The 15,153-nt window shown below is 40.3% G+C and overlaps 1 protein-coding gene across 3 annotated transcripts in view; it reads left to right on the top strand.

Moving 5' to 3' along the window:
- LOC144006830 (uncharacterized) overlaps positions 1 to 15,153 on the top strand; it is a 61,636-nt gene that overhangs the window by 22,031 nt on the left and 24,452 nt on the right. For all 3 annotated transcript variants that reach the window (XM_077505881.1, XM_077505880.1, XM_077505883.1), the window contains exon 3: positions 6,994 to 7,080. In XM_077505881.1, the coding sequence (XP_077362007.1) occupies positions 6,994 to 7,080 (87 nt within the window). The remainder of the gene's footprint in view (positions 1 to 6,993; positions 7,081 to 15,153) is intronic.

The following is a 15,153-nucleotide window of genomic DNA, read 5'->3' as shown; positions in this document are numbered from 1 at the left end:
AGACATTTCTGTCATGAGTCGACCCACAAAAAAAAACCTCAAGATCCTATCCTTTAAAAGATACAGGAAATCAGCCATTTAGATTTGAATCAGCTATCTTCCGGTCATTTTGGCCAATTCCAGGTCAGTTGTGCCCCCCCTTTTTTTTTTCTTTTTTTTTTTTTTCAAGTTCCTAATGCTTGTTTCATTTAGAAGCAGGCATAGTAGACCCACAAATAGTCTCAAGAAGCCATACTCAAAAAGACAGCCATATGTGGTTGGAAGAGGCCGTTTCTGGGTCATTTTGGCCTAACGTTGTCGTATACATTTTGTCTATTGCTACCAAATTTGAGCCACATTTACTGCACAGATGGGTGCAAGGCAATCTTGTTCCTCCACTTGGGTCATGTGATGGTTGCGGCCCTCCCGATGGAATGGATTGAGGACGAGAGGACAAATAGCCGGAGCAAGATTACGAGAGCAAACAAACAAAACACTTCGCCGTGACCCCAAAACTGCAAGCAAAGCTGCTCTCACACAAACACTTGGTCTCCCAAGATAACAGAAATCATGGCTGTGTTAGTGCTCCGAGTTCAGCCATGCAGATGATGTAAGGAAGTAGCTCAGCCTCACGCGCGCACGCACACACTCGTTGAGTCGTGTTTTTAAAGGACACGGCCGGTGGGACAGACAGTGAGCGAGAATCAATGAGGAGGCCGCCACTCCCCGAGCGTCCGCGACCAAAAGCTACACACACTTTGTGTGTCTTATTATATAAATGTGCGTGTGTGCGTCATTACACACAGCTGTTGTGTGTGTCAGTTGTACACAATTCTTAATTAATGAGTGTGTGTGAATGTAATTAGACTTTTTTTTTTTTTTTTTTTTGCTTGAGAATGAGATGTTTCAGGTTGTGGTATGGGGCTGGCAAAAGAGCAGCACGGGTCCCCCAAGACGTGTCATTTGAGTGCACACGTGTATGGAAAAAGCAACAAAACACTCAAGTGATATACTTGAGTGGTCAGTGCACGTAATGGGCCGCTCCACTTTGTACATCCCATTGGGAAGACTCACTTGCAATAGGCAAGGCAAGGCAAGTTTATTTGTATAGCACATTTCATACACAAGGCAACTCAATGTGCTTTACACAAGGAAAGACAACACATAAGCATCAAAAAACAGTAGTTAACATTCAGAGGGAAAAAAAAAAAAAAACCAAAAAAAAAAAAAAAAACACTTAATTAAAGCTGTTTAAAAGTCCCTAATCAAAGGTATAAGAAAAAAGCAAAGTTTTTTTTTTATAGACTTTAGACTTTATAGACTTTTTTTTTTTTTTTCCTTTTCTTTTTTTGGTGGGGAAGTATAGGCTATTGATGTATTCTAGTCATTTTTATTTTATTTTATATTTATTATATTTAGATACATTCTTTTTAATTTTATTTTTCTACAAATTTTAATAAATATTTTTAATATTTTTTCTTTTCTTTAAATGTATTATTTTTATAATACATTTCAAAATTATTTTAGATTTTTATTTTCATTTTTGGTTTTCCAAATGTACTTGTTTTTCAAGTTTCCTATTTTAAGCTCACTAAATAAAATGTACTATAATTTTATTACAACTTAATAGGGTTTTCTGCTCTTTATTAAATCGTAAAATGCAATTTAATGAATAAAATACTGTAATAATCACATTTGTTTTGTACTATGAAATATTTATGTATTAATCCCAACTCAATTAATTGAATCTTTTTTTTCCCCCATCCAAGCTATTTTAACACAATAATTTATCAATTTTGTGTCATTACAATGATAGCGGTCGGGTTTTTTTTTCTAAAAGAATTACACAATATTGCATCTTGAAATATCTATTAAATTAAATATAACTGCAATAATTCAGCATGAAGAAAATACAAATAATAAATACATAAAATAACATAAAATAAAATAAAACAATAACCATGATTGTATTTTTGTATCATTCTGACATGATTATTTTTGTTCTTATAAGAGTGTATTTGTCTGTAACTAGGTAGAGTATCACAGGAAAAAAAGTGCAGGTAAAATGTATTTATTTATTTGGTCTTTTTCTAGTATGTAACAGATAAGTCCATTAATGATGTGCCTCTCCCCCACCAACCAAGCAAGCAAGCAAGCAACACACACTGTACACTCTCTGCCGTCCTCTGAATTATGGATGGAGGGGCCCCTTGTTTTTCTGCCTGCGCTCGGCCCCCGCGTCCACTCAGTGCACTCTACTGTACACGCACGCTTCTTATTTCGACACGGAGTGGGCGGGACTGGGGGGGGGAGCGAGAGCGGGCCTGGGCCTTCCCTGGTCGGATCGATGCTGATAAAGTTTGGCGGGAGGCCGGAAAAAAAACAAAAAAAACTTTCAGGCAGGCCCCAAACCTGACGGGAACGTTTTGACACATAAATGGAAGGATTTTTTATTTTTTTTTCCCCTGTGATGGAATTTAACCAGAGCAGGATGCTCCATGTGATCGTGTCATCGTGATGAAGCAGCATGTGGCTCAAGGTTATTTTGGAATGGCCTGTTCCAAGTAACTAAACTATTGAATCCTTGTCACAAAAATGATTTTAAGTTTGAGATCACAATGGTTAGTGTTTGTTAGCGTACACATATGATGAAGTGTTTAAGTATCTGTAAACAATTGTATTTTGTTGTAATCAAAATATAAAAATAATAGAAAAACTTACAATAAAAGTTGCATCAAAATGATTATAAAGTCAAGTTTTTCTCGAAAATTCAAACATCCTCCCTCTAACGAGCAGCGCCACTAACGAGCCACCCGCTGTCTCCATAATTAGTCTCATTAGGAAAGCTCTCCAAGTATTTCTATTAGCTTAATTAGCAAACACCCACGCTCATATTAGCCCTCAAGTCCCCGTAGACGTGGACACAAGCTAACGCAGACAAGATAATACCGCTAGTTTTAGCACTAAATGCCGCCGTGTATGCATATTTCCGAGGGGGATAATCATCAATTATGTTAAGTGCATATTGATGTATGTAGATATTGACATTGTTAAGCATTCATATGGACGCTTATTACTCATATTACGATAGACGAACCAACTATTTCTTGTATGGCATATTTAATGTATTCAGTTAATTACAACGGCAGATGTTATAAATGGCGCCAACAACTCACTATCTTCCTCGTTGAAATGTTTTGGTCGGTTGGTTGTGTTCTTCGTAGTAATGCACAAAACATATTCCGCCGATTTCCACAAATGAAGGAACTATTTGGTGGAAACGAGTGAATTGACAAGTAGACAAGGGACTGAACAAAATGATGGTAAGAAACGAAGGAACTGAACGAGGAACAAACTGGGTGATTTGTTAAATACTTTCAAAGTTCCTGTTAACAAATAAATGGAAAGAAGAAACATAAAGGTGAAACAATAAACAACAGAAGAAAGAGACAAAATTTATCAGCGTCCTAATAGAATGAAATGAAAAAAAACAAACAAACGATGGAACAGAACAAAGGGCCAAATCGGAGGAACATAACGTACAAACCGAACTGGAAAAGGTAACGAATTCATAGGTATGGAACACAACAAAGGAATCTACGATCCGAAGACTATTTAGTCATTTTTTTCACCAACAAATTGTGACGATTCCTTCCGAGTCCGATTGAAATATCTTCACTTCTTGACACTCTTTGCAGTGTTTCTCGGCCCAGCCGGGGGCTTCATTAGAGACATCTGGAGGCCAACCCCAGCAGCCCGGGGGCACTCTGGTGGAGGGAGGTGGTAGATGTAGGGGGGGGGGGGGGGGTCCGTACAGAACCCGCCGCCCATCTTTCGGCTGGAGATGGGCCAGGCTCCCCTGGGGCGACCGACCTCCTGCTTCTCCAACGGGCCAGGGAGGAAAAAAAAACTCAACAGCGTTTCTCCTTTGAACATCCTCCTCCTCTGTCTCTTCTCTTCTTCCTCTGTGGACCCTAATGAATGATTCATTTAACCCCTCCACCACCTCCACTACCACCACCACGACTACCACCCAACTCAGGAGCCTCGTCGGCAACAAAAGGGGAGCAACAAACACCCCCGATTTGCACCACTCGGCCAATTAAAGGCAGTGTTTGACAAATGATTTTACACAGGCGCGCTATGTTGACTCGCCTAATGAGGGTAAGATGGCAGAACAATGAGGAGAGGTGGGGGGGAAGGCCTTCGGATAAATTTTTTTTTAAAAAATTAAAAAAATCAATTACAGGCCTTTATTATCTGGGAAGAGGCGTTAATTGAACGGGATAATTGGGGGTGACGCCAAAGGGCGTAATTGCCTTGATGCAACCAAATGTCTCGCGTAAGAAAATGAAGGCAAGTCTCGGGACGACTATTTTTCAAAGTCTCGGACTCCATGTGAAGAAAGTGCTTTTTGATTGGTCGCGCATTAGTTTAACTCGTGGAAAATAGAACGTTGCCGACAAGGAGAAGAAGAAGAGGAGTAGAAGGGGGCTAAAACAAACAAAAACACCCGCTCCCTGTCTCCCCACTCAGCATGAGATCAGCTTTATGAATATTTCACGCAATTATGAAACACACAAAAAAAAACAGCGTAAAAGTAAAGAGCATAAGGAGGGAGTGGGGAGTCGAGAAAAAGGGATTATGAGGGTAAAAACGTATAGCGGTGCTTTAGCCTTGAACATACAGTACATGCGCTAAAAGTGTCATGAAATATTCACACGTAAAAAGCACGCCGTCCCAGGAAAGCGAAAGCGCTTGTCCCCCTGAAGGTTGGAGGTCACGCTGAACTCCCTCCCCAGGCCTTTACTCGTTTTTGCTCATGCTCGATACCTTTCTGCCTTAATCTTGTACGGCTTTCGCGCGGCGTCGAAAGGATACCGACCAAATGTTACAATTTCTCCAATTCATCCGAGTAACTTTTGTTCGAGGCAAACGTGTCCATGTGGTTTCCCACATTTAGATAATAGATTTCTGGTAACCTCAGTGCAACGCTGACTGTAACTTTCAACACAAAGTGGCTTGGTTATTCTTGGTCTTGAATCAGGGCATTGGCTTTTCCAAAGTAAACATTCATGACGCTGCTGTGGGTCCCTGTAACTGACTGACAACCAATCCTGGGTGCCTTCTGACCAACGTCAGCTGGGATCGATCTCAGGTCCCCGTCACCCTAAACAGAATCTGCGGTGGAGAAAACAGTTGGGTGTATCATGACGATTGATGGTAGCCAGTCCTGCAGACAACCCTCACTTCTTGTTCTCCATCAGGAACACCTCATCGCATCGGTCCTTTGTAGCATTTCGGGTATAACTTTCTTGGAACGGTGGTCACCAAGCTCTAGAGTTGTACATCTTGATGACCTAGAAACCTGAGGATCAACTTGCTACACTAAACCATTGTCTGTATCCAGCCCTGAAGATGACCCCTTCTTGTTCCTCCTCCTGCCATGTTCGACAAACCCTTAACTCTCATAACTTTTACCAGCTGTGGAGGTGGATGCAGATGGGGATGTGTCAAATTTTCCAGAAATTTTGGTCACCTGGCTCAGGAATCCTACATGCTGACAAATTGGAAACTTGAGGAGCAACAGCCTGCACCAGACGATTGACAACGCCTGCTTTTCCCCTCTAGCCAGGTCACAGCCCTTGTGATTCTTACCTGTCAGAAACTCTCCAACTTTTTGAAGAGCTTTGGTCAACAAGCTCAGCAAATTCTACATTCTAAGGCGCTAGAAACTCAAGAAAAAAAAAAAAAAAAGCTCTCCCTCGACGAACAGAAGACACTAGTGACGCTTTCATTCTCTCTACAAAGATGCTTCTTCTTGTTCCATCTTTGCAGACGTTTGGCAGGAACATCTGAGCGACCCAAGAGACACAAAATGTCTGCCCGAAGACGCCTCCGCCAAGCCAAGTGGCAGCACTTCAAGTCGAGTCCTTCGCAACTGCTATCCTACTTAATCACAATGCCAGGTTGGTGCTGCGGTGCCTTCAAGTTTGAAAGACCGTTGGCGGTGTGACAGGCGCCCAGACCACCCGGGTACGTAACGGCGATATTAAAAATGAAAGTAAAAGTAATAGAAGTCCCTAATTTGTTTGGATTTGCTCGACGTCCTCCCTGATTGATGTGTGTTTTTCTGCCTTTTTGATCTGCGATTATCCAGGATAAATAATTGACAGTGCTAAAAAGTTAATCACGAATCCTGCCGGTAAAGGATTTGACGGGCGTGAAAGGACGGTCCTCGCCGCTTTGGGCGTGGATGAAAAAACATCGAGAGGTGTTCCACCCCCCCTCCTCTAATTGGTACTTAAACGCCCGCGTCGAGCCAAACTGTTGCTATCATAAGAAATTGATGAATTAACCAAGTGAGAGTCTGTCGGACGGCAAAGAGAGAGCAGAGAGAGCGGGAGAGGGTTCTGAATCTTTTAAGAGGATAACTTACTTGGGCAAAACAGCTGTTTATGCATTATTTGTGCGCCGGGCCATTTACCGCCGTTTAGGATGAAAACCTCGGGTTTCCGCGCCGTGCAGGAGTTGCCCGCGGGGGACGCACGCTGAGGAGGAATTTTCGGGAGGGACCGTCCGTCACTGATGAGCGAGGATGAAAAATTTATCGGACGCTCGTTTTGGTTTTAAAGACTGGGAGATGTCGGCCTGTCAGTCTGAGAGCGTTCGTTTAAGTGACAAACAGGCCAGAAGGGGATTCGGGTGAGAGGAGGGCGGGGCCAGGAGGGGTCCGAGGTATTTGTTAGTGGTCCAAGAGCTAATTTAGTCTGAATTTTGTTGTTTTCTGTAACATGGCGTTGTACTGAAGTCCTCAAATGGACAGAATCACTCCAGCAGTTTTTTAATGTTTTGATTGATTATCAAACGCACCTGGTTATTTTGGTCTCTGGGCAAACAACAGAAGCTATTTGAGTGGAATATTTGCTGTCAAAAAATTTTAGCAGCAGAGATGTATTATTTACCTTTAGTATCCATCCATCCGTTTTCTTAAAACCACTTACTCCTCACCAGGGTCGAGGGGGTGCCGGAGCCAGCCGGGTTTGGGTAGTAGGCAGGGTACACCCTGAACTGGTTGCCAGCCAATTGCAGTTACCCATGGTAAGAGAGTGAAGATATTTTAAGATTATTATTATTATTATTATTATTTTTGCATGTGACACATACATACCCATACCACATTGTTTATTTTTTCTATTTGTTTAAATTATTATTATTATTATTATTATTATTATTATTATTATTATTAACTACAAGCGTTTGTTCGGCCTTGGCAAATATCTCTCTGCTTTGATTATAAATCAAAGTGAAGTTTTGCTACAGCTCCAGTAACAACTCTGTTAGAATTCACACATGTAATTAACATTAGCATTAGCATAAGCCATCCCTTCAACTCACTTAATCAAACATGATGTGTGTGTAGGCGTGAGTTTAGATGTGTGTCTGTTTCTTTCCTGCTGTCACCTGTCCTCTCCTGTGCTGTCATCCCATAAACTTGTTGCCTGGGCGAACGCCTCAGGCGCTAGACACGTCGCCAAGTGTCAAGCTAGCGGCTGACGCTGACGGTTCCCGACGGCCACTTTTTGTCACCCGTTTGTTCACCTAAAGCGACCATGGCGGTGTGTCATACGGATACACTTGAGAAACACACACACACACACATGCACACCCCCACACATGCACGCACACACTTGAGATATGCTGCTAGGTAGGTAGTAAGGTAGAGGTGTTTAGGGTTATTTTAAGCTAGGTAGTAAGCAAACTATTAACACACTACAGAAAGGACTTCAGAATGATGTGGTGGGGATTTATAGTTTAATAAAGTAGTATACTTATGTAACAACTTGGAGCATGTTGATAAGTTGGTAGCTAAGTAGATATAGATAAAGCTAGCTATCAAGCAAGGTAGAAACACCCTAGCTTAGCTCAGAATGACCAAAGTGCCGTTCTACTCTTTTATATGTACTTTAGTAAATATAAATATAATACGGTGTCCCTTTAATACAATTTCATAGAACAAATTTTATCATTTAAATTGTAAATGTCGGTCAATGCTAGTGATCGTGTTAAGGCTAGCAGAGAAGGCCTTGCTGACAATAAACTGAAGTCTACTGTATATACAGTAAGTAGGTAGCTAGCCAGCAAGCTAAATCGAAAGAAAGACAGCAAGGTTTGAAGCAAGTTAGATACTGTCCAGTACATTTTGTAACTTAGAACATGGTAGATAAGTAGTAGGTGGCTAAATCTGTAGCTACCTAGCTGCTAGCTCGCAGACCTCATCATGCACCTCAGCACTTCTACTCTAAGATATCAAGATAGATATATAGACAGACAGATAGAGGTATGATGATTATAGGAGATTTATTCTGGCGCGTTTAGGGGAAGAAGGTGGAGTGATATTGAGGGGTGCGGGGGGGTGCTGAAATGGTAATGTGCTTTAAATGTCAGAGGAAAGGTACGCTTCTCATCAACCTTTGGTCACCCGTCCGCTTTGAATATTCTTATTGGCGTCATGTATTAGTAATGAGAGTTGAAAAGTAAGTCAAATTTAACCTTCACCGTACCCGTGGAAACTATGAATATTAACGAGGCCCATTATGTGTACCTGATCTGAAAGATTCTTAACCGCGGGCTTTCCACCGTTTGCCAGGGTATGGCACTTCCTTTTCAGTACTGTAATGCTGCATTCGAGGAGAGTCGGATCTATCCGAGTTGGTTTTTCCCAGTTCCGACCTGAAAGCGTTTGAGGCAAAAGTAAACAACCAAAATTTCGGATAGTGATAAATTGTTTTTTATTTTGGTCCTCAAAACTCATTTTGACCTCCAGCAGACTTGCATTCTCTCAATTTTTGCTTCATTAAATGCTTTTGTCTTATTTCATAAGCATTTCATACAGTTCAGTAGTTAACCGTATGATTTCATGCAGGCAGATAGTGGCATACTGTCACGTACGTTGTGTTATGTGAAATTATGTCTAATATTTATGAATGACGAAAGCTATCTAGTTTTATACTTGAGTACGGTAAATTGTATTTTAGTATTCACGGTCATTGTAGAGTGGCGTCCGTCAGTCCCCATTTACGGTTGTTTCAACTCCTTTTTAGATTGAGAAAGAATGGAAGTGGGACTAAACATTTTTGTATGTGTTGTGTTTACATATTCAGAATAGTGTGGCTGATGAAAGATTGGCTCATTTGGGAGAAAGGCGGGGTGTCAATTGCAGCTAGCAACTCTCTCCAAAAGAAATGAAAAAGTGGCACTTTTGTACGATGGCTAGCTAGTAACATCATAAAATGATTCGGACGACCCAACCAACCCCCACACCAGCGATATATCGAATCTCGTTCAGCTTGTGTCTGTCACCCCCGCTGTGTTGCCTCATCTCTGACATCAGGGCTGTTTAGCATGCGCAGACACCGTTAGCATAGATCAGGCCAAAGTGGGACGAGATGGAGGAGGGTGGTGGGTTATGTGAGGGGGGGTGAGCTTCCTCTATGGATTAAGGCTTGATCAAGGCGCCATCAACACACTCTCTCGCTCACAACTTCCCCAAAAGAGCGCCAGTAAGGGGGGTGGGTTTTTTTTTTTTTTTTTTTTTTTAGTGGGGGGCATCTACCCGCGATGGTGGACAACAAAGACAAGAGGAGATGTTTGCTTCCCGCTTACTGTCACTTCAGATGTTGCACCCGGGGAAAACTGTCAAGCTCTGACGTGCCTCCTGACTGTTGCGGAATGTTTATTCGCTGTGTTTATAACCCTGATTTTTTTTTTTTTTTTTTTTTTAACTCTGTTTCCACCAAGGGTGCAGTTCGGTTTAGATATCCTACCAAATGGATCACAGTCCAGCAGAAAGTGGCTGAAGTGAGTTTCAGTTCTTCTGGAATTTCAAATTTGACCTAGCAGTCCATTTCAGTACTGTTTAGACAGTTTCTGTTCCGTCCATTATGTAATACTTTTGGGCTCCATTGGCACTGTACCGAAGGACTGGATCTGTACACAGGGGATGTAGAAATCTTGCCAAATGGATCAGAGCAGTAATGATAGACCGGCAAAAATTTTCAGGTGACTTTCAAGTGTTCTGGGATTTGGAGACAAGCATTGGACAATACCAGAATCACGAAAAAGTGTCTGGTTGACTTCAGCCTCGCAATCCAATTTCAGTACCGAAAGGGCTGCAGGTGGCAACTCCGTCAAGAAAAATGATAGGGTGACACTTTTCAGGATCTGTCCACTGGGGATTAGAGATACTGAAGAAGCCTTTCGGATGAAAAGTGGCATATGTTGGGAAGGTTGCCACCAGATTGTGTCCAATGTCTGAGATCAGTTACTCTTTAGTAGCTTAGTTTATTGATTCGCAGGGATTTGGGGCTGAGCCGGTCTCATTAGCACCGGATAAAGTCTTAATCCCTCTTCCCCACCCTCAACCTCCAGGATTAGGCGCACTTTGCTTCACCGCCTCCCGGGATTGGCTACCCGCATGCAATGTGAAGTTGATCCCAGGCTAACAGTTTAGTTTAGAAACATGATGTTGCAAGTGTTATTGCGGGTTGTCCTTTGAGGATTTTAGGACCACCATCTAAATCCATGTGTGGTCTTTAGTTCTTGGTGAGAATTTATGACCAACTCTATTTCGTGACCGTTTATTTGTGTCTCTTTGGTTGTGTTCAATTCTTTGGCGGCGTGCTGCCATGTTCCAACTGCTCCTCCCTGACTCGATCCACCAATTGGTGCAAGGGAAAGAGCCTCATTGGTAATTGTTTACCAAGTGTGCCATCCCTTCAAGCTAGTTTAGTGATTCTGTTGCCTTCGGTGGCTGGCTGGCTGGCTCTGTTTCTGTTTAGTCAGCCCTTATACCTCTTGTGTATCTTCTATTATCCTGGAAAAATAGAGTTCTCATCGAGACGAAATTTTTCATTTTGTATTTGTGTGTTTGCCACGTTCAATAATTGCCTGAAAGTGCAGTGGCGACTGTGGCAGTCCTTGCCCACGTGTTGAAAAAATTGACCAAACCGAGGCAGATAATGACGGCCACGAACGAAGAACGACATCGCGGGGAAACACTGGATACAGAAGCCGAGAGGCATGGGTGCCTCATTATGTTCCTGAGTACAACTTCTAACGACAACTGTCAATCATTCTCTCCGAGTCCTCCTCGGACCCTCTTTCCAACTCTTCTCCCGGCCCTGCGCTAGCCCAGAGCGATCGATAGCGGCTGAAGGTGGGAGGTTGGCTCACAATGATGGCGGAGGCCGATCGATAGACGTCTCCTTCAAAGCTTTTCTCTCTGCCAGACAAGCAGGGAAGCCAGAAGAGAACGTGAGGAGAAGGCGGAGATGAGCTGGAGTTTTTTCCCCTCTAACCCCCCCCCTCCGCTCGTCTTATTCCCGGGGTCACGAAAGTGGGGACGAGAGGGTTGAAAGACGGATGTGACGAGGGTGTAACAGTAGCAGGGGGATTCACTGAGCATAAAACTGGAAGGACACGAGGGATTCAAATATGAATGAATGTGAAAACGATGACATCGTGGTTAGCACGTCTGCCTCACTGTGAGGAGGTCTGGGTTTGAATCTTGACTACCATTTGTAATATATATATATATATATATATATATATATATATATATATATATATATATATATATATATATATATATATTATAAATTAACATACCCTAAAAAAAACAATTAAGACATAGTTAATTATATATGCATATAATTAAAAAAGTCATCATATATATATATATATATATATATATGTATATATATATATATATATATATATATATATATATATATATATATATATATATATGTATATGTATATGTATATATATATATATATATATATATTAAGGGTGTCACGATTTCGATTTTTTATCGAAATCGATCGAAATTACGTCACGATTTCGAGCATCGAAATAGAAGAGAGGACACACGATTCGATGCCCCCCCCCCGCGCCCGCCGCCACCGCCGCCACCGCCACCTCCCAGGAAAGCAAATGAGACGCAGCCATTCAGCTACTAGCTAACGGCACTTGTTAGCTGACTTCTCCTGCAGTCATGATGGCAAGCGCGGACAGACACAGCAATGGTGCTTCAAGCCGCTCCCGCTTCTCTCGTCACCAGTTTGGAAACATTTTGCGTTCCCGGTGAGTTATGTCGACAACGTTCACGTTGTCGATAAAAAGACCACAGTTGCAAGATATGCTATGTGCGCGTACTGTACTCGGCCACGGTGTTACGCCCGGCTCGTCAAGGGGAAGGGAAGTAACACAATAACAGAAAATATAGAGTAGATAAACACGGGTCGACTTTAACATCTGAGTAGTTTTAATTGAAATTTCAGGCAGGGGTTTGACAAGGGAGTGAAAGTGGAAGGTGAACAAATAATAACCGCATTTGACAGAACTGACAGAACGGAGGAGAAACAATAACTAATAGGGGTATAATACACGGATACACAATAGCGTCGCGCTGGCACAGTCGTCCAATCGGAGTGTCGCGCTGGCACAGTCGTCCAATCGGAGTGTCGCGCTGGCACAGTCGTCCAATCGGAGTGTCGCGCTGGCACAGTCCTCCAATCAGAGTGTCGCGCTGGCGCATTCAAACTGAATGGCCCGAGCCGCCAGCCGTAACAACGGGAAACACGACAAACATGACGGGACATTTACGCAGGCATCACAAAGATTTAGATTTATCAAATTCAACTAGAAGTGGGAAAACAACGGTCCAACCAACTATTTCATCCTCATTTACAGTGAAACTTCCACACACTTCAGCTCGCGCGAAACGCCAGATCCATAGGTCTATTTATAGCAGCAGACCTGCAGCCTTGGAAAACGCTGGATTCAAACATTTAATTAGTGTACTTGAACCACGCTACAGTATGCCCAGCAACTGTAAATGTTGGGATATAGTTTGTTCAGGCTGTATTTGTTCCATGACTTTGGATACAATATATTTTTTGTTGTTGTTGCACATTATTTTAAGAGGAACGCACAGCACACTGTTGTAACCAAAAACAGTCAATAGATGGCAGGCACCCACTGTGACTTTTTGTTTTTGTTTTTTTATTTTTTATTTTACACTTCAGTAAGAACAAGACGGTTAACTTTATATTGTAAATAAATTCTTTGAATTTGATCATTCCTGCCTAATGTCAATTATCATATATTACATAAATTTACACAAAAATAATATGGAAATTGCATCACCTATATGTAGCCGATCTTTTGAAATAAGATTTACTGTACAATGAATAGAACCAATGATCATAGACTAGCCTTAGCCTACAGAAGCATATGCCTCTGTGTTATAAAGTGGGGGAGCGGAGAAAAAAAAAAAAAAAAAAAAAAATCGAAAAAAAAATCGAATCGTGACCCCAAAATCGAAATTTAAATCGAATCGTGGAGTTGGCGAATCGTGACACCCCTAATATATATGTATATATATATATATATATATATATGTATATATATATATATATATATGTATATATATATATATATATATATATGTATATATATATATATATATATATATGTATATATATATATATGTATATATATATATATATATGTATATATATATATATATATATGTATACATATATATATATATATATATGTATATATATATATATATGTATATATATATATATATGTATATATATATATATGTATATATATATATATATATATATATATATATATATATATATATATATATATGTATATATATGTATATATGTATGTATATATGTATATATATGTATATATATATATATATGTATATATATATATATATGTATATATATATATATGTATATATATATGTATGTATATATATATATATATATATATATATATATATATATATATATATATATATATATATATATATATATATATATATATATATATATATATATATATATGTATGTATGTATGTATGTATAAAACGATTCACTTATTTTTAAATAATTAAAAGTAGCAATATTATTATTTTTATTATAATTTAGTACACCTAATTTATGATGTACAGTCTTTTTTTCCCCAATTCAATTTTAGTTTATTTTGATTTACATTAGCATCTTTACTGTAGTACAATTAACAAGTCCAATGTTTTTCATATGCTTTTATGAAGTACAGTCTGGGTCTTAACGAAGAATATATTTGTAAGGCTAAACAAGTTCCATTAACACGTGTGAGCGCCCTCTTGGGATTTTCATCCTCGTCATCAAACGACGCCATCAAGGCGAATTTTAATGAATCAAAGACAAGACGGCGTGAAACAATCTCACCTTATTATTGAATGTTACACAGCTTTTCATTTGCAGGAGGGGGCGGATGTCTCCTGCTTTCTTGCCGCTAATTTGAGGTGCGGGCTGGCTGGCTGGGCGTTAATACAAATCATGTTTCAATCGTTACTTGAAGACCTTAAAGCTCTCGGGAGGGCCTCGGCGTAATGAGGCCTGCTGGGATTTCAATCCCTTTTTTTATTCATTTATTTTATTTTTTTTTAAATGTGGTGGGAAAGTGCAGGAAAAACACAGAAAAAAAAGCCCCTCCTCCATTCTCTGGTTGGACACAAATTTGACATGTGTAGCTATTTCTTACCAAAATTAATGTTAAAAAAAGATGAAATCGTTTGAAAAGAATACATAATATGTTGAAAACAAACAAAATGGTGTCCCGCAAGGTTTGATTCTGTAACCCTTGATGTTGTTAAAAACTGTTACAGATTAATTTGGCTAATCCTTGTAGCATTCTAACACTAAAATTTTTCCCGAATGTAGCTGTGTCGCACTAGTTTAACGTTTTTAACCAAAAAATGGACTTCCTGCACTTTGCCCTTAGTCTCCTCTCATATAAAACTCGTCTCCTAACCAACATCTTGAAGACAAAATGCAAAGATAAAAGCAGGTAGCAATGTGTAGCTCTGGATGCTGCACTAGTGTACTCCATGGTTTCATACATGCCGCAATGTGCCCCAAAGGTAGCACAAAATAAAAATACAAAAACATGTGCCACCAAAGTTACTTAGTTCTGAATGCTGCACGATTATGCTGCTTAGTCTCCACTTTGCCCTCATTCTCCTCTTATTGGAAAAAGCGTGTAATTTGGATGGATTAAACCTTGTGACTATGCATGTAGCGTCAACTCAACTACTATTG

This window comes from Festucalex cinctus, chromosome 18 (assembly GCF_051991245.1).
Source record: "Festucalex cinctus isolate MCC-2025b chromosome 18, RoL_Fcin_1.0, whole genome shotgun sequence".
NCBI lineage: Eukaryota > Metazoa > Chordata > Actinopteri > Syngnathiformes > Syngnathidae > Festucalex > Festucalex cinctus.
Note: the sequence above shows the minus strand (reverse complement) of the source record. Positions and strands in the feature narration are given on the sequence as shown.